This window comes from Amblyomma americanum, chromosome 2 (assembly GCF_052857255.1).
Source record: "Amblyomma americanum isolate KBUSLIRL-KWMA chromosome 2, ASM5285725v1, whole genome shotgun sequence".
Lineage (NCBI taxonomy): Eukaryota > Metazoa > Arthropoda > Arachnida > Ixodida > Ixodidae > Amblyomma > Amblyomma americanum.
In genome coordinates, this window is record NC_135498.1 from 101,601,643 (window position 1) to 101,619,961 (window position 18,319).

Consider the following 18,319-nt stretch of genomic DNA (forward strand, 5'->3'; position numbering starts at 1 on the left):
GTCGCCAGAAAGAACGCGTGAACAAAAATCTGAAAGCATTTGCGAGACCTTGTCACCAAAGTACAACTTGGTCATCTCCAGCAAGTCAAGTAGCTCGAAATAGGAAACTAGCCAAGTCTGCAATTTAAAGTTAGGATAATCTATTCGAAAACGTTGTTTGCACAGGTAGTAGGCTTGATCCCAGACAGCCGCCGCCGCCGCTGGCACTATACTGACATAACGGAGAATTGCCTCATGCACCCATGCTCTGTTAAAATCATGTACAAGTGCTTCAGGGAATGGAGGGGCTCGAGTATGTGCCAGCTGATGTGGTCACGTCGTCATGTAGGCGGCCATGGCTTGTGAAGTTGTTGAAGTGGTCACTCTAACGACGCCAGGGGCGACGGTGGGGCGGGGGGTAATGCACAGTAATACTATCATTGCTGTCACTTCACTCCAGCGGGAAATATCGATATGACTGGTAGATTTGTCTGAAGGATGCGCCCGTTACAATTTTGAAAACTATGGAGGAGCACAGTGACCACACCGTAAGTTGAGTCTATGCTGCAAAGGTCACAGCTGTGTCACCCCTTACTGCTAGCAATGCCTTACGAGGATGGCGTAGTCTCTTACAGCGTATTGGTCGGCACGCCACTGGCACCCCTTACGAAAATCGTCTATAGACAGTCTATAGACTTTTCATTGACTCTATTGCCTTCCTATAGATATTTCTTTTTGTCTATTCATAGTCTATAGACTGTCTATAGACAAAAGGCTGCAAAAAGTGTATGGCCATAAATCTATACATTGTCTATAGACTGTCTATAGGATTTGTATTGTCTATAGACTGTTCTTTAAAGTTTGTCTATAGAGAATCTATAGATCTTATAGAAAGAAGTCTATGAAGTGTCTATAGACTGCCTAAATAAATGTTTTTAAGGGACGTGCTGCGCACAGTGCCAGCTGTTGAACGCAAAGCCATTGCTTGTTCTGTGCTACGTAGCCTGCGTTTGTGGACTCAACTTCTGCCTCTTCCGCAGGGCCCTGTACGAAAGCGATGAGCGAATTCAGTTCGTGAAAAGAAATAGGTAAACAACCCCATACTCCATAAACAACGCATACCCCTCCTCGTCAATCGCTTTGACCGCCTTTGGTTTTTACTTTTTGTTTCCAGCAGAAGCTTTGAAAACAAATTCCACACGTGCTGTCCATTGTCCCATACCCTCGAAATTTCACTCTATTTTTTTCTATTAGTACGACCTTCAAGATACGTGTCTTGTGTAAGGTTGTCCTTTCTTCCACAATCCCTAGGGCGTGTATTGTCTTCCAACAAAGTTCGCAGTGCATTTAGGCATAAATGTATGATCGCAAACTTGATCTAGAGCTATTAACGATAAACGATTTTGCTCAATTTCTTCGTAAAAAGTCCTTGGCTCCTGTGCTTCTCCCTTGCAAGATTCCCATTCTCAGGAAGATAAATACATAATAGGGAAATAAGGACAACTCATTTATTGAACACTGTTCAACCTTGCGGTATCTTCCGTACTGCCCTATACCCGTTCGAGAATTTTGATTACTTTTTTCTGCCCTCGTTGGGCCCACGAAAGAAGACACATGCCCACGAGAAAAACGCGACCCGTTAGACGACGACGAAGGCAGCAGCGCTCGCTCGAGTCGAAAGAGCAGCCCAGCGAGCGTCATGTCTTCGGTGGACCGGGTGCTCACATTGTTCGGCTATAAGCTGGACAGGAAGCTGGGAGACTTCAAGGCACGTATGCGCGAGGACCGAGGAACCACCAACACAGGCGCCAATCCCTGGAACCCAGCCACCGTGATCCTGGACTCGCTCAGGCGCCGCAGGTGCGGCTTCGGGCGACTCTCTGCCAAGACCAGCTCTTCCGGTCTTCGGAGGCGGCGCTCCAGATGCAAGTAGCCAAAAGTGCCGACCCCGCCCGCCGCCTCTGCTGCTAGGCCTAATGCATCGTCACCTCGTCAAGGCCTCTGCTTACCAGGTTACAGCCTGGACGTGCGATGGCCATCCAGCGTTTTTCTGATCGACCATCCTTCGGTGAGGACTACCTGGTTACTTACCAGCGTCTGAAGAACACCTGCGGCAACATTTTCAAGTCTACCACTTCGTGACAGAGACGTGTTCAAAGCGAGATGGTGCGCACCCGTTTTGATCTACAGTACGCGATTGTTTGTGTTAGACCTAGCAGAGGCGGTTCGGGGAGTTTTGCGATTTGTGCAAGGGATGTGACATTGCATCGGTATCATCAACTCCTGGTGCCTAACCGCTGCTCTTGGGGCTGTTAATGTGCCAAGACGACGCTTTTACGTCCGTGAAGAATAGCGTCAGAAAACTCTCCAAAAGTAGCGATCTGGACGTCTTAAGTGTGGTCCATGACCTCCCTTTAAGAGAACCAGTGTTATCAATCCTTTCTTTGCATTCTTTTTTATTTTCTGCTCGCGCTAACAATGCCGCCAGCTTGCTTCTCGACACCTTTACGTAATTTCATCTAAGACAAAGCCAAATTGCTTGATTCTGTTGTTCCATAGCGATGAATAATGTTCCTTAGCAGTTACCTAGGACGTGCGACCGCTTACGACGATGTCACACGCCTGGGCTGCGACCATTTTTGCAAATGCATTCGAGGATTCAACCCCTGTTACCTCGGCAGAATCAGAGTAGAGACGAGATGTGTAAACGCCGCAGTACGGGATTTGCGGGGCATATTCAAGAACTCCAGCTGCAGATAATATTGTGAGGTCCTCTACTCAGTATGCAGCGGATGGTGGCGTGAACGTGAAGAATTCGTCTTATGCCCGACGCAGAACATATTATTCTCTGATATTTGACGATTCTTATACACTTTCAATGAGTTATACAGACAGAGCAGAAAGGTAGGTCTTAAAATTAACATTAAAAAAAACCAAAGTAACGTTCAGCAGTCTCACAAGGGAACAGCAAATCACAATTGGTAGCGAAGTGCTAGAAGTGGCAAGGGAATGCATATACATAGGGCAAGAAGTGACCGATCATCCGAATCATGAGAGGGAAATAACTAGAATAAGAATGAGGTGGAGTGCATATAGCAGGATCTCTCAGATCGTGAATCGCAGTTCACCAATATCCCTCAAGAGAAAAGCATACAACAGCTGTATCTTACTGGTACTCGCCTATGGGGAAGAAACGAGGCTCAGCTTAAGTACAACTCAGCGGGCTATGGTAGGACATGGGAGAGGAATGTGCCCTGCAGTGAGCGTAGTCGGGCTGATGAGGCCGAAGAAGCACTTTCTTAGCTTCTCTAAAGTGAAACAAGATATTGAAGTACGAATTTGTTGAAAAGCAACGTGAAGCTAATTTGCAGAGCAAGCAGCGTGCGAAAATTGAATTAGGCCATTGTCTCTTAACAGCTAGTCAGGTAGCTCAGATAAATTATTAATCACCGACCAGTTTTACCATTGGTTACCAAGATCGCCGGGATGAGAGAGACGCAGTCAAGGCATATAGTTGCTTTATCGGCTGATGCCTCGAAAAGATTGCGCTGAATTTCAAAGTCAAGCCCTCTAGCTGTAATTCGTTTTAGTGGAATCAGCAAGTCATCGACGCAATTCGCAATCAAGCGCCTAGATCGCCTTTTGATCGTCCCAGACAATAATGTCCGCAGTAGTCACTAGATATTTTTTCACACTGCATTGAGAAACTTCATGAAGATGGAACGGATCTCATCTCATGCTAATTTGCACAGATTAACTGTGCGCCACTGCAAGCATGATAATCTCCTCACAAGTATAGCATCGCCTTTTCACTACGAAAATATTCGAGAAATGAACTGCCACAAAAATACATTGCCCTTAACTCAGGCACTCGGTGTAGTGATGAATTTTGGTTACGTTAGCTCTGTCGGACATTACATTATTTTTCGGCGCTTACCCGCATGACAAACACACTATCGAGACAAACGCAATACTCTATTGTTCCTTGACCCGCAGCGTACCACAACTTCTAGAACCATGGTTTGCGTGTAGCTTGGATACGTGATTCTTCTAAATTTCATCGTTTGTTTTTTTGCAGTTTTAGTGTCACAACTGTTTCTCTTTCGCATAGCCTTGTGGAATAGACGTCCAGCGTCATCCGGTTCGCAGCTCGTGAAAACATGCTTTTCTACTTAATGGTAGGTCACAATGAAAAGGGCATTCATTGTCAGAATGCGTTCTATATGCAATCGAGCTTCTCATTTGCGAAAGTACGCCATTTATTATCCAAAGACACCTTGTTCAGTTCATTTCTTGCAAGTTTTCTAAGTTTGTTTACGGTTTTGTGTTGAGAGTCTATAAGGACAACAAAACTGTAGGTGACAACCGCACTGCCTCATGGTCTGCAAGCTTTTTTAATGCCTTCTTCCCGACAATGATCTGTATTTTTTCCTCATACATGTTCAGACCAGCCTACAGAGCGATAAAGCAAGGGCAATGCTTTGAAGTAAGCGATAGATGCATTGCCGTTATCTCACTCTATGAGAAAAACAGCTGAATGTCCAGTTTTCCCTCACCTGCATGCCACCGATAAACTATTTTTTCACAATAACTGCATGAGAAAACCCTCATAAACTTGTGATGTGCATAACAGAAGAGTAAACAGGAAGAAATTAAATCTTAAGTTATATCAGGACGCTTGCCCACTCGTACTACACAGCACCGAACAAAGTTGCGCGCAGAAATTCCCTTCATTTCGACAGTTTTCTAGTTCACCAAGGCCGACTTCGATATTTCTTTCCTTGTTTAAGGATAAACTCGTCAGCATAAAGTTAATTTGCAGTGCCCATGTGGCCGGTTATTCCTTTAGAATATCCAATTCATTTACAATCTAAGTGGCCCTAAGTAACAATGTCCTGATTTGCTTTGTGTCCCGCTTTGCCCCATTCTCTCCCCTTTATAGCGGCCATCTACCATATTTGCTGGAGAACTTAAGAGTAGAAATGGCAGAATAAACTCAGACCTGTAGATGAGATTGCATGGTATGCCGGTACAGAGTGGTCGCCGCAGGCTCATGACGGGGTTAATCGGAACCCATTGGAGAAGCCTTTCGCCTACAGTGGACTTCAGGGGGCAGATGATGGGGATGGCGGTAGTGTGAGGCGCTGATAGTGATGCGTTCATAGCGAACCCTAAAGCTCACGTGCACCGCTTTCAATCCTGAACATAACCTCATGGGCGAGAGCTTCACGTTTAGAGGGCTCAACCTTCTGCCTGACCACGACATGCTGATCATAAGGTCTACGAGACGAGAACTCAGCCTGCATCGGATATACTCGAGGGTTCCTTCAAAAGATCAAACCCAACGCACCGTGCATCAATTTGCAGCGCACGTGACGTAACACGACGTGCGCAACGGTTCCAGAGCCACAAGCGAAGAATGGGTTCTTACTGAATAATGTGGAAGCTACACTTGGCTGCCGGTAGTCCGCTGCCGAGCTGTCTGAGTCTTCGCAAGTGACAGTGGTGTTTCAGTGGCGCGGTAACACGGGACATGCCTATTCGCGAGTAAACTCAGCATCAGGGGGTGGCGCTGCGAAGTCTGGCAACATGGCATGAGTGGAGGTCCACGCATAGCTCGTAGCTTATGAATCTATGGGCGTTGCTTGCTTGTGCCTAAATTCTTTCTCTTTTGTGGGACAGTAATCGCGTCTTTGACGCTAAGCACTTGATTTTGACATTTTCTGAGGGTACTAAAGACTATGAGACCGAATTTGGGGTGACGGCGTGCCTGTCAATACTCGCAAAATCGCGCTAACAGACGAACGTCTTTGCCGAAGCTGCCGTGGAGAAGGCGAAGTGTTCCTGTGTGTCCGATGTCTGTGAAAACTGAAACGTGTTGGCACCGTGTTTGTCCATTACTACAGGTAAAAAAACCTTGGCGTCTTTGCCATTATTTAGCGGGACGGCAACGCCGCTCTTGCCTGAAGTGACTCCGATCGTCAGGCTTTTGTCTGCCGCGTTTGTTGCCCTAGCTTCTTCGTAGCAGTCAGCAATGGACACATCGAGTCGACGGTATGTTGGGTTCTCATTTGAGAATATGCAGCTATCTGTGCCGAGGAGGGGCTGCAAAAATAGTCGGGTTGTGAGTGAGCAACACGATCGCACAAATATGCTTTCGAAGAGACTCGGTCTTGCGCATTGATAGAGCGTTCATAATGCATTTTTCACCGAGGTTGTCCGACAAATATTTTGCGTGATCGAACGTGTCGGTTGTCTCTCTTGGTGGCGTGAGTTTGTCTCTAAATCAGAAATGGTAACCCTTCTGAAAAAATTGAGAAAGCGGAGGTGGCGGAAGTCAACGCCTATATCGTGGACGTGGGGGTGACACTTGATACGTGATACGTGATACTTGCCAAAAGTCCGCGTTATGCTTAGCCTATCTTTTTCGTCTGTGTATTTATCACAGCTATCGGACACCATAAACTCGTCCCTCAGTGAGGTCCTCGGGAGCGGTCGCTTACGCAGGCATTCTGCTTAGAAGTCCACCAGTAAACAAGTGTTTACATATGCTATTCGAACGACATACGTCGAAATACATGCCGAGAAAAACTTAGAGCAGCAGAATTAAGTAGATTGTGTTAAATATGGGCCAGCGGGGGTATTGGCTGTTGGTTTTGCTTTTCTGAAACATCACACATATTGCGATGTTTAAATTAAATATTTTTTTCACCGATTTCATTTGCCAGCCCTTTTGTGCAGCTGTCAGCTTTGCATGCACTTGGAATTTTTATTGACCATGAAAACACACAGGTTACACGTCCTGATACTTCGTCTTGGCTTTCTTCACCCATAATTTTATTTGTATGCAATTTCTACAAACTCTGGTGCTCATTCATTTACAGCTTACAATTTTCACCGTTCTGATGGTTATTTCCAACACTGCAGCTGAAAAATCCTGTCAGCCATGCTCAACTACTTCGATGGAGGTGCCTAGGCACCAAGATAAAGAGCTCATGCAGAAGGCTGGATGACATCCCGAAGCATGTATGTGAAATATATAGCACACAAACAGTAGTAGAAGACAAATAGAGTCTGTGACACACAAAGTTCTCTAGAGTGGCTCATATATCGAAATGGCCCAATCACTGCAAGTATTGCGTACACATCTGTAGTCTGGGCACAGGAGCGTAGCCAGGGGGTCGCTTACGGGGCTTCAGCCCGCCCCGAAAATGTTTCGTAATGTTATGCACAGCCGACCAAAACAACCACCGGCGCTGGAAATTTCATTTCATTTATTTATTTACTACCACAATATACATGTTGACAGGGTGTCCATAGTAAAAGCGGCCTCTTGGATCGCTTGATCTGGCCATGGACACCCGGCTGCGAACTTTGGCAACAAAACAGTGGCACCACTTTCAAATTATAATACAATATAATTACAATACAATGTTCCAAATAATCGCGACAGGTACTTCTCGTAAGGACAATAAGATGTCAAACGAAACAATGAACAGTATAATGCAGTCAATCTGTTTCACAAATTCAAAGCAGTGTCTGTAAATAAAAAAAACATTCTAAAAGCTTTCTCTGTGAGGTGGTTCATGCTGGATTTTGTCTAAAATATCTTTTTCGCGCTCGAAAAGACATTTCAGCGCGAACATTGGAACTCGGGCTGGATTGCGTGGAAATTAACGCACATGCACCTGGAGTCACATAATGCAAGGAGCCCCATTCGAGCACAAAGTGTCAAGGGCGTTTTGATGAAGAGCGGGCTCGTCGCGGCATCTCGCGACGGCCGCAGAATCTACAGAACGCATGGATTTAAATTTCCAAACGTTAAACATATAAAATTTTGATAAATTTTGTCCTTTACATAGCCAAGCAGCAAAACCAATACAGGTAAAAAGCTCTGTTCTTTCAGCTCCATAAACGCGCAATTAGAAAAACGTATCACTATTTATTAGCCTTTAAAACCGCAAAATTTTGCTCTTTATTGTAACAGTTAGCATCATGATCAAAGTCATCATTCGAATACAGAAATTTACGAGGGCATCATTTTGATCGACCTTGCTGATTGAAAGCCCGGCCCACACGGCGTTTTCTAACATCCTCGGATGTTGGGTGGAGCAACTTGTCCCATCATGTGTGACTTTAGTTTGTCCTTTTCCTTCCTTTTTTTAGCTACATGCTTTTACTTCTTTTTTGAAGCAGACCAATACCGTCTATTAATTTTCTGTGCGGAATGATTGCTGCCAATTGTCAGGCTGCGAAAATACACATTTCCGTATTGATTTCTGCAATCTTCCCCTATTATTCTATCTATATGGTGCTGTCGTGACCACAGCATGGCCCAAATGCATATTAGGATTTCTGCGATCATAGTTTTATTTTTGCGCGATAGTCTGTATTTTTGTGCGTAAAAGTTACTATCTGTGATTGCGCAACATGTTTATTTGGCTTAGTTGAGAGAAAACTGGCGCCAACTAATATTTTTAACTTTACCCAACATTTCGCGACCAACTCGGTCTCTTATTCAGGGGTGACTAAAGTGTGCCAGCAGCAGCGGGTTGCTGCCTTCGCTCTCCCTTTGTTAGCACGTGGCGCAGTCCACTAACGTACGCGAAGGGGAGCGTTCCTGGAGTCCTATTCATCACCGCCTTTGTGAGCCGGATGTGCCATGATACCACATGTCGCCTCTTGAGCAGGTTTCGCTTCACATCCAGGACGCTCACCTCCTCGAAGGCTATCCGATGGTCGGCGAGCTCGCAGTGTTCGGCGAGGGGGTTGGATTCTGAATTCATTATCCGGATGTCATTTTTGTGTTGCCTTATTCTTTGGTGGATGTTTTTTGCTTCGCCGATGTATGAAGCCGGGCACTTTAAGCATGGGATTTTGTAGAAGACACCAGGTTGTTTTTCTATGGAAACGCGGTCTTCCGGTCGTGATAACAAGCGGCTTATTGTCGAAACAGGTCTATGAGCCATGTTTACCGAGAATGCGTGCGAATGCCTCGCTGGTTCTCCTGACATATGGAAGCACTACGCGCGCGCGTTTTGTTGTTTCATTGTTGGCTGGTCCCCGTGTCCTCCGAGCTTGCCGGTGACCAACGCGTTGACTAAAGCCACGTGTGTAGCTATTCTTCTGTAGGTCGGCGAAAACGGTCGTTTCTTCTGCTTTTTTCTCTGCTTCGGAGGAGGAGATTGACTTTGGTCTTCTCAGGAGAGAGGAGACGACGGATCCCTTGTGGCTAGTAGGGTAGTTGAAATTAAAATTTCGGTAGCGGCCGGTATGGGTTGACCGCAAAACTATGAAGCATGACTTGAATGGCACGCAGGTGACGCAGCTCGCCTGAACACTATATAAAAGAGGCCACTTCGCCTTTTGCAGCCGTGTATACTTTTGCTGTATTCGTGTGAATTATGAGGCTACTGCTTTTCAGGCACTGAAAGACAATTGATGAAATGTACATGGCACACGGTGGGAATGGCTTCACTGATACGAACTGGTACAGCTACCTCCCTGCTGAAAAACAGGAGAGGGTCATGATGTGTTTGGAACTGTTTGAAGTGAAAACTTGTGTCATTCTTTTGTTGTTTATAATAAAAATATTCCATTCACATTGTCTATGTGAGTATGCTTACTCATGGAAGAACAAGAAAATACCTTCTAGGTGCAAGCTTGTTATAATGATGCTGTGCTTGAGTCAGAATACTGGTGTAAAACTTGAAAATTTGAAAATAATATTGCTGTGCACATCAGCTCGAAGTGAAGGTATAATGCATGAAGCGCAGCTCCAGTGGCAGTGCAAAGACTATGTGGGTGCACAGCAGCCATTAGCTACGTTAATAACCTTGTCTGTGTGTATGGAAAAGTTTTGCATTTGATGTAAGCTCCACTGTAGGGCAAGCCATAACACATGCATGTGAGTTTCTCCGCACAGCTCCTATATCCTTTTTTTCCCCCTGAACACACCATTTTATTATTCTGCAACACCCAAGCATTGCCGCATTTGCGGTTGTTGCCTGCTAAGGCATAGGAAGGAGTATACTAAACAAGTGAGACTAGTGAACGAAGTAATATTATTACGAGGTTAGTTCAGCAGCAGAAACGGTACGCTGTACACGTTAGACACACCACGAAACGGGTCACACAAGCACTTCTTCTTCTCCTTAGTAAGCACACAAGCACTAGCGGCAGCGTCTTCGTCTTCGTCGACTACTCAGCGACACAACAACGTCGTCTTCGCTTGGCGACTGCGTACCGTAACAATATCAAGAGAAGTATCTCGGATGCAGGAACATTATTATGTACAGAATGTCCTTATCATGAGGACATTAAAGCATCAATGCCTTGTTGCAACAATGTGCAAATCTACTGAACGGAATTCCTGACAGCCTTCTCGGCTAACTTGCTGCTGAGCCTGTGTGGCTTATTATTCAGTGCTTTTTAACAGGAAGCTCGGCTGGTATGAATGTTAAAGCTCATCTTCACGTGGATGATTCATGTGGACGCACATCAAATCTAGAAGGAAATCCTCCATGCCAGCGGCACCTCCTTGCGAGCGAGCAGCGCGTCTCCCGCTGTATGTGTGGACTTCGCTCCTAATCGTGCACGCTTCGCGGATCTAATTTGATACTAAGACACTTGTGTAACGGTTGCCGTGTCAGCCTGTCGTCGGTTCTCCGCAGTCTACGCAGTAAAAATACAGGGGCATAAATTTACAGTCCAGCGAGCAGTGCCGAATACGCAAACAATCGTGCAACTCGCAGCAACGCGCGCGGTCCAGTACTGAGCCCGTGCCACTGACCTGTTGAGAAAAGATGCGGCGAAAAAAGTCGACAACCACAAATTGCTTCTCTACACACATTTAGCGATAGCTTTAACTTAAAAGCACAAGCTTGAACTGCGCTCTGATCCCAGCTGTTGCAGTTTATGCGTGCCGACGTTGTGATAGCAAAGGCGACTATGAGCACACCAGCTGCGGAGAAGTTTCGCACGTTAGTAACTTTAGGAGAAGATATTAAGTGCTAGGATACACGAAATAGTGCCATCAGAACTGGCGAAAATAGTACTGTCGGTGTCACTTATTCCAGGTCACAGGAGAATCTCAATACCGCCAATCCTGCGGCGCCGATTGTTTCAGCACAAAGATGATTTATGAAATGATGTTTCAGTGCGTTGACAGGGACTACGGAACAGTGCAGATATGGTTCCCAGTTAGCTTTTTTGTCGTTTTTTTCGGCTGTATGAGCGTTATGCTAACACTTTTCCATTAGGTTGGCGAAGGGCGTCTGCTATTGGACCTCCGCAATCCGTTTCTTGCCTGCGCCGCTAGGTGCCGCATGAATTCGAGAATTCGCGAATAGGGAGCCCAACCTAAAGATTGCTGCGCGGCAACCACGCCGTGCTCCTCCCCTAATGGCGGAATTCTGAGGCGTTTATTTAATTCTTACTTTATTAAAGATACCTACAGAGTCCCAAGACATTATTGCAGCGGGGGGGGGGAGGGGGGGGGGACAATAACTTCTGCTCGTGTGGCCCGAAAGTGCCGACGATAACAAAAATACAATACAAATTAAATACAAAAATACAAAATACAACCAATATTATATAAGGAAAAGCATGCACTGAAGGAGAACAACCGCGCTCCATAAAAACAATGACACTAATGAAATGAAAAGACACGCGCAAGAGAACTGCGCGCCACGTCACACATCAGATAAGAATGCGCGGAATTGACCTTCTGTACAGCACTCAGTGACGCCGGCTGGCAGCCTGTTTCACTCATTCCTGTTCTACCCTGTTTCATGTTCCACCCTGTCGCATGGGTGGCAGCCTGTTCCACCCATGCGACGGCTCCGCGGTGCTCTGACTGGCCGTGCTCGCGTGCTGCGCGCGCTTTCTCTCTCCGCGTGCTGCTCGTGCCCATGCGCTCGTCTCCTCGCGGGCGCAGCGAGTGCGAGCACATGTTGACGACTCCACAGTCCGCAATTACATTTCTCCAGTCTCGAATCAGCAATGATCAAGAATGCTCGTCGACAATGGTAACAGAAAGTGAGCTAGACCTTGCCTTCGGCGCCGACGGATGTTGTCTCACGTCCGACCTGCGTCTTAATTATCCGCACATGTGACCGCTTCTGCAAAATATATTCGGGATTCGATTCCTGTCACCTCAGTTGAATCTCGTAGTGACAGAATGTGGAAACGCGGAATTAAGTAAGAGAATTTAGGGCCATATTCCAATATGAACCCAACTTGTTGGAGGAGGGGGCCAGACAGTGTTTAGTCCCGAGCGGATACCTCCTCTGTCACTATACCACAATGAACACGAATCGACTGAAATGGTGCTCGAAACGAGACACATACCGTTTCAATTCTTATGCCCTAAATATGTATTCCCTCACGGGGAATTAAAGCCGGTTCGTCTAATAACTGTACCCGTCGCCAATTCCAGAGGCATAGGCGTAACATTACTGGCCTTTATTCCTATCCTATATCGGTATTTCTTACGTCATGTTCGGAAAAAAATCCTTTATGGAGGTTAGGACCCGCTTCGACGTAAGCCTAATTCAAATTTGAATTAGAACGTCGTGCATTCTATTCTTCCACGATCAATAAATATATGCATATAGTGAAAGGAAACGTTATTTTAGAGTACCGTTACCAGCCTAGTAGCCGCAGGAAAGATCTGAAATTATCTCAACCTCATTGCTCATCACCAGAAGGATCGGATGAAATTCTCGCGAGGCAGCTCCGTGGAGTTGACTGTATGCCTCGGTCAACTCTGAACGCGCTAGCGATAACTCAAGCGGCATCTATTCAGCTGGCCGCTTCGATTTCTTAGCAAGAACCATCAACTCTAGTGTCAAAAACAATTAAAGAATTCTGCTAACATAAAACCGGCAGTATATACCAAGCTCGTCGACATGAGCCAAATTTGAAATATGTTTAGAAGCGAGATTGGAGAATAGAGGCCACAACTTAGCAAAAACCGCCTGCCGTAAAGCGCGGCGACACGGCCGCAGCTTGCTCCGTATACCCCAAAAGAAAGGGAAGATATGGCTTCTCGCACTTGTGGGCGCTGTCTTTTAGTCGGCAGTCCTCGAGACGGCTTTTTGCTGTGGCAGTTTGAAATTTGGTGTCTTTAATGTGCACATATTATAATAAAACCGGTGGAGTCCCGTGCATACGTGAAGTGTGACTCTTGAAGTGAAGAGATCAGTCTTGTTAGGCTCCGTATGAACCACTTTACGCGTATTGCTTGCGAAGCTAGAGGCAACGTCGCTGCACGCAATGCATTAACAGCGCGATTTGCTTGAAAGGTAAGAAAGCCTGTGTGTGATTCGATGCGAGTTATGCGCCTTTCAGAAGCATGCTTGTAAGACTGGGGCCGCAAGGTAGAGTCTCATTCGAAGCATCGCGCGGCGCGTACCACAGATGGCTTCATTTCTCTCAATGGGTACGTCGTCTTCCTGCCGGCGATCGAACGGCGGCATTTACCATCTTGTCTTAGCCTCCTTTTCTGCTCGCGCCAGCCATGGCGTCTGCTCTCGTGAGATCCCGTCGTTTCCCGCGCACCTTCAGTTCCGCCGCAGCGTTTTCGCGGACGACCGTCTCCTTGGGCACACTTTCACCACTGCACTGCTCGCAGCGGCGCCTTGAGCAGCCCACATCCCTGCCAACGTGTCAATACTAAACTTCGCGATGGACACGACGAGAACCTCGGGCCAGCGCCATCTCGCTTTGCTCGAGCTCGGCTTCATTCTAGCGCCACTTTGTGCCCACTACGCTCCAACCTGCATTGTTCGTGCTGCCACGCTGGCAGGTCCTGCAAAAGACCGTTGGGTGTGTACGCCCCCATCAATCTCATATGCACCTCAGGACAGTCGTTTTATTTATTACCGGATTCGCTCAAACAGCTCCAGGGACACTTAAGTCGGCGGTTCCTCGCGCTCCGGCCATGCTGCACGGCGGCGGTGGTGGTCGGTTCTTGTGGTGGCTGTCACAATGATAAATTTTAGCTCCGGGGTGGGATTCGGAAGTGTCCTCTGTGTGTTTTGGAGTGGCAGTGGGTGCAGACGTGTCCAGCGGCCCGGCGCTGCAGATTCCAAAAGCTCCTGTTTCTACCGCTACGTCCCAACAGACAATACTTGGTCAATTGCCGCGCGTCGCTCTGTCCGCAGCGTGCAGAGTCCCCATCCGGCGCGGACCAATCTTCCTGGATTATGCCACCTGATGCCTCAGGTGATACCTCCACACTGGTTTTATTCTTCCTCCTTCCTGGGCTCCCTAAGTGCCGGAAATGTGTTACTTTACTATGTTAGTGTAATACGTAGTGTAGTTACTGTACAAAGCTTGATGTGCACTATATATACCTTTTTGCATAGTACAACCTCTCTTGCAAAAAGGCTACCAAACTCCAGCAGGTTCCAAGCACGAAAAAGGGCAAAGGGCCCAAAATATACCTTCGTAACTTTGTATATAAATTCTCTTAATTCCCTCATCAAGACCTAAATGGTCTTAAAATTAACAGAGAACACCTTTAAGCCACCCTGTGGCCACGAAAAGGATTCTCTCGGCATCCCGTACTAATTCCTTGAAGGAACTAAAAAATATTTTTTTCGCGCCCGGAAAAAAACCTCATTAGAAGGACATAAATCATTTTTTTTTTCTGTTCTGACGGAATAAATTCAATTCCCTCAGAGAACGCGCTAGAGGACAAGTGATTTATGCCCATTTGGGCATCTGTTCGCAAGGCTCGCGTTTAGTGTGACGGATGCTGCAACCATTCGCTGCGGGTGTAGCGCTGAGATTAAAGAACGCCATTCGAAAGGCACACAAAAAGGCAGCACGCTCTTAGATGACCATTCTTATAGAGACATTCCTTATCCTTCTTACGAAGGGCATAGAAAAGTATGGGCGCGACGCGACACAAAAATGGTCTATCTTGTCGAAAATGACGAAATGGGAGCGCATCTACTCTGCATGCTCACAAGAACAATACATTTCGTCTGTGGTTACGCTGCTGGGATTAGTTAAAAGACTTAAAGAGTCGACAGTTGTCTGTGAGGGAGGAACCTGCAGACTTCTTAGGGCATGCACCTTTTTTCCGGGCAAAGACTGCACGCTGGAGCGCTCAGAAATACAGCCCCTACCGACGGCAGAAATTCCCGGGAAGGCAGCCTTGTTCTGGTTGCAGCCGGTGCAAGAACGTCTCTTGCTTGTTACCGTCACGCTGTGCCCCGAGATCAATCTTCGTGCTACCACACTATAAATTCCAAAGGTTACCATTATAACACGTGCAAGCACAGCTGGCTAACAAAACAACCTAGCTGTGATGTTTATACAGTGGTCGGTCGAACAATGTTTAAACAAAGAACCCTTTCAGAGGATTTTTATGCTCTTTATAACGCACGTTTACGTCTGATTCAGGGTTCAAGTATGTTGAGAAATGGGAATAAGCTCTTCAGTAAATTGCCCCTTTTGAGGTTACCACATGTGAACTGACTTGTTTCCTTTTCAAAAGCGGTGATTATTAGGACAGGTCGTAGTTGGGATGAATTATAGATCCAGGCAAAAGGTTTGCTCAACGAATAAAGTCCACAAGAAACCTATGATTGCGTCCTTGTGTCCTAGCAGCATAGGGTGCTGCACTGTCTGAGGAAAGACTCGGCGAACAGTGGTGCGAAAAATCGCAACTTGTTATTTCTGTTTTATTTATAATTACCCACCCAGGCAGGCTGGGCAGGCAGGCTGGCTGGCAGACAGGCTGGCTGACAGGCTGGTTGGCAGGCACGCAGGCAGGCAGGCAGGATGGCAGACAGGGTAGCAGGCTGGCAGGCAGGCAGGCTGGCACTGCCTGGCAGGAAGGCAGGCATACAGGCAGGCAGGCAGGCAGGCAGGAAGGCAGGCAGGCAGGCAAGCAGGCTGCCAGGCAGGCAGGCAGGCAGGCAGGCAAGCAGGCAGGCATGCAGGCTGCCAGGCAGGCATGCAGGCTGGCAGGCAGGCAGGCAGGCAGGCACGCAGGCATGCAGGCACCAATTCCTTTGCAATTCTCTGTCGATATTCCGCCACTTTCGGGCAGCTAGCTGCATTAACAGATATCCTGTATGCTGTGACGATGCCGAAATTTGCATACATCACATTTTATTCTGGTTTTTATTTTGATTTTCTATGTTGCTGTCAGAAACTAGACTGCTCATCGGCCGATGGGTAGTTGTGATTATGTCACAAGGTCACAGCACCGCTCTACCAATAAGCAAATTTCTTGACATCAGGCAGCGGTTTTGCTGCTGGCATGAACTCCAGTGCTATCCCAATAAAATTCCAGTTATTTTGCGAGCAGAACAATCTGAGCCCACATCACGGCCTTTTTGCTTGGTTTGCAGGTTACATCTCTGTCTTGCCACTTCGTGCAACTGCTGTGATGTGTTCCACGGTTGTCCCGAATGCTTTGTGGCGCTTGACAATTTGTGGTGTGGTGTAACTCCGTGCAAAAGTATAGGCATGGCATATGTTTTGTACTTTCATACTCTGGTTTGCCATAGCATGTCTTCTGAACTTGTCCACTTCCGATGTTGAATTTTTTTCAAAGCGAAATTCATCTGAAAGCCGTAGTTTAATAAATAGCTGCATTTTTCGCCTGGAACTTTTTCTTACCGAAAAGTATTATCGAGAATAAAACAAAATCAACATTTTAGTTATGTTGCCAGGAAAGGGTTGACGCACGAGTTTGTCGACACAGTATTTCATGCATGTGGAACGGCTGCCATCAGGGAATGTCTCGGTGGCTTTGTATGGTGCTTTTGTGTTCAAGACAAAGCAATTCACTGGGATCAGTTTTTGAGAAATACCAGCATCGACAAGTCGCCCTCCTAATTTTCACAGTGGGAGGGAAAAAGAGTAGGGGGGGGGGGAAGGGCTTGCGACGATGACGGTACGCTGGTGTAGCGCTTTCATCCCCGCTAGGGGCAAGCAATAAAAAACGGTTTTGAACTGTAAAAGTGCCCATCTGAATGCACGCACTGGTATACAGCGTCGAGTAACTGTAGCACAATGCATTGCATAAGATGCGGGCTAGGAAGATTTACACAGGCAGCCCAAGCAATAAAGGAACCAGCACTCTTCCGGCAATTAAGTCGGCCGAAAGCCTGTTTGTTTACCACAAAAAAATTAATATCTGCCTTTTTTCGTTTTTTTTTCTCACATTCATTAAAAGAAGAGCACATGTCTGTCACTGCTGTCGACTGTCGCTGTCGGCGCATTCGGTGCTTTTGTTTTGGTTATGTCTGTGCGCGTGACTAAGGCTGGTGTTAACAACGAGCGGCGCGCAAGTTTGCGTTGCGCCGGCTAACAAGCACACTGGTGCTACGTGATTGTTGTTTACGACTTTCTCCTTTCCATTGCATACACACGTTCTTAAGTTAAAGCTTTATTTGAAGGCTACACTTTGCCGGTAAGTTGACCTCCGTGTCAGCACTTCAGTATTAGTTGGACCTTAAACGTTCCCGAAAACGCCAGCCTTCTAGACCTATCCATGAGTTTGCTAATTGCAAAAGAGATTTGTCTTCCTTATGGCGCATCGACATAAAGGCAGTATGCGACATCTTATAGCGAAGCGTCTTGCCTTATAGCGACATGCGCAAAGGTTGTCTGTTAACGGGCGCCGTAAGTCCATCCTGCTGACACGAACCGGCGTCACGATTCATCGCAAATTGATGCTATGGGGGCCGTCTTGCCTCCGCTGCTAACTTCAGGAGTTGGGATTCAAAGCAGACCTGGTAGACCGTTTAGCTCTTTCTTATACGAACTCTGTTTTGCTTGCTTCCTCCAGCGCCCACTTCATTCATCATGCACGTTTCCCTTTGACAGCCGCGTTTCATTTTAGCAAATGCACGCCCGCTTACGTGAGCTATGAGTCACGAGGTCGTGACCAGGTCGTTAAGGTCTCCGTGCACCCTCTGATTGCGGCTAGCCCGACGAAAGAAAGAAATGCAGCATTATGAACTGAACAACAAATAAGAATAAATGCGCAGAGATGGACAGAAGAAAGCAGGGGCATGGTGATTAAATAGAAAAGAAGTGAAAGCTGCTTGAACACACACATGCCCAAGGCTCTCCAAACAAAGGGACTCATTACATCTTGCCGAGGAAAGCTTCATATGTCCACGGGCTGTCAAACGATGAACTCACTCCCTTTCTTCCGTTAGCAGAGGTATGGCAGTGCCATCTGTCTGAACCAGAGGTTATTGCAGGAGCAGACGGTTACGCCGAGCGAGGGCGGCGGCCGCGTTAGCAGCTTGAGTGACAGATGTCGCTTGCGTAGTGATTTGCTTGCCCGACAAAGACGTCGGCC

General features: G+C 46.8%; 1 protein-coding gene across 1 annotated transcript; it reads left to right on the plus strand.

Annotated features, from left to right (window-relative positions):
- The first annotated feature begins 1,629 nt into the window (after nt 1–1,629).
- Nucleotides 1,630–2,420, plus strand: LOC144118879 (uncharacterized). The gene has a single exon (XM_077651662.1). It carries the CDS (start codon nt 1,679–1,681, stop codon nt 1,910–1,912), a length of 234 nt encoding a protein of 77 aa, XP_077507788.1. The 5' UTR covers nt 1,630–1,678; the 3' UTR covers nt 1,913–2,420.
- Nucleotides 2,421–18,319: the final 15,899 nt, after the last annotated feature.

Coding starts and splice junctions, on each gene's coding strand:
- LOC144118879 (XM_077651662.1), top strand. CDS start 1,679: ATGTCTTCGGTGGACCGGGTGCTCACATTGTTCGGCTATAAGCTGGAC.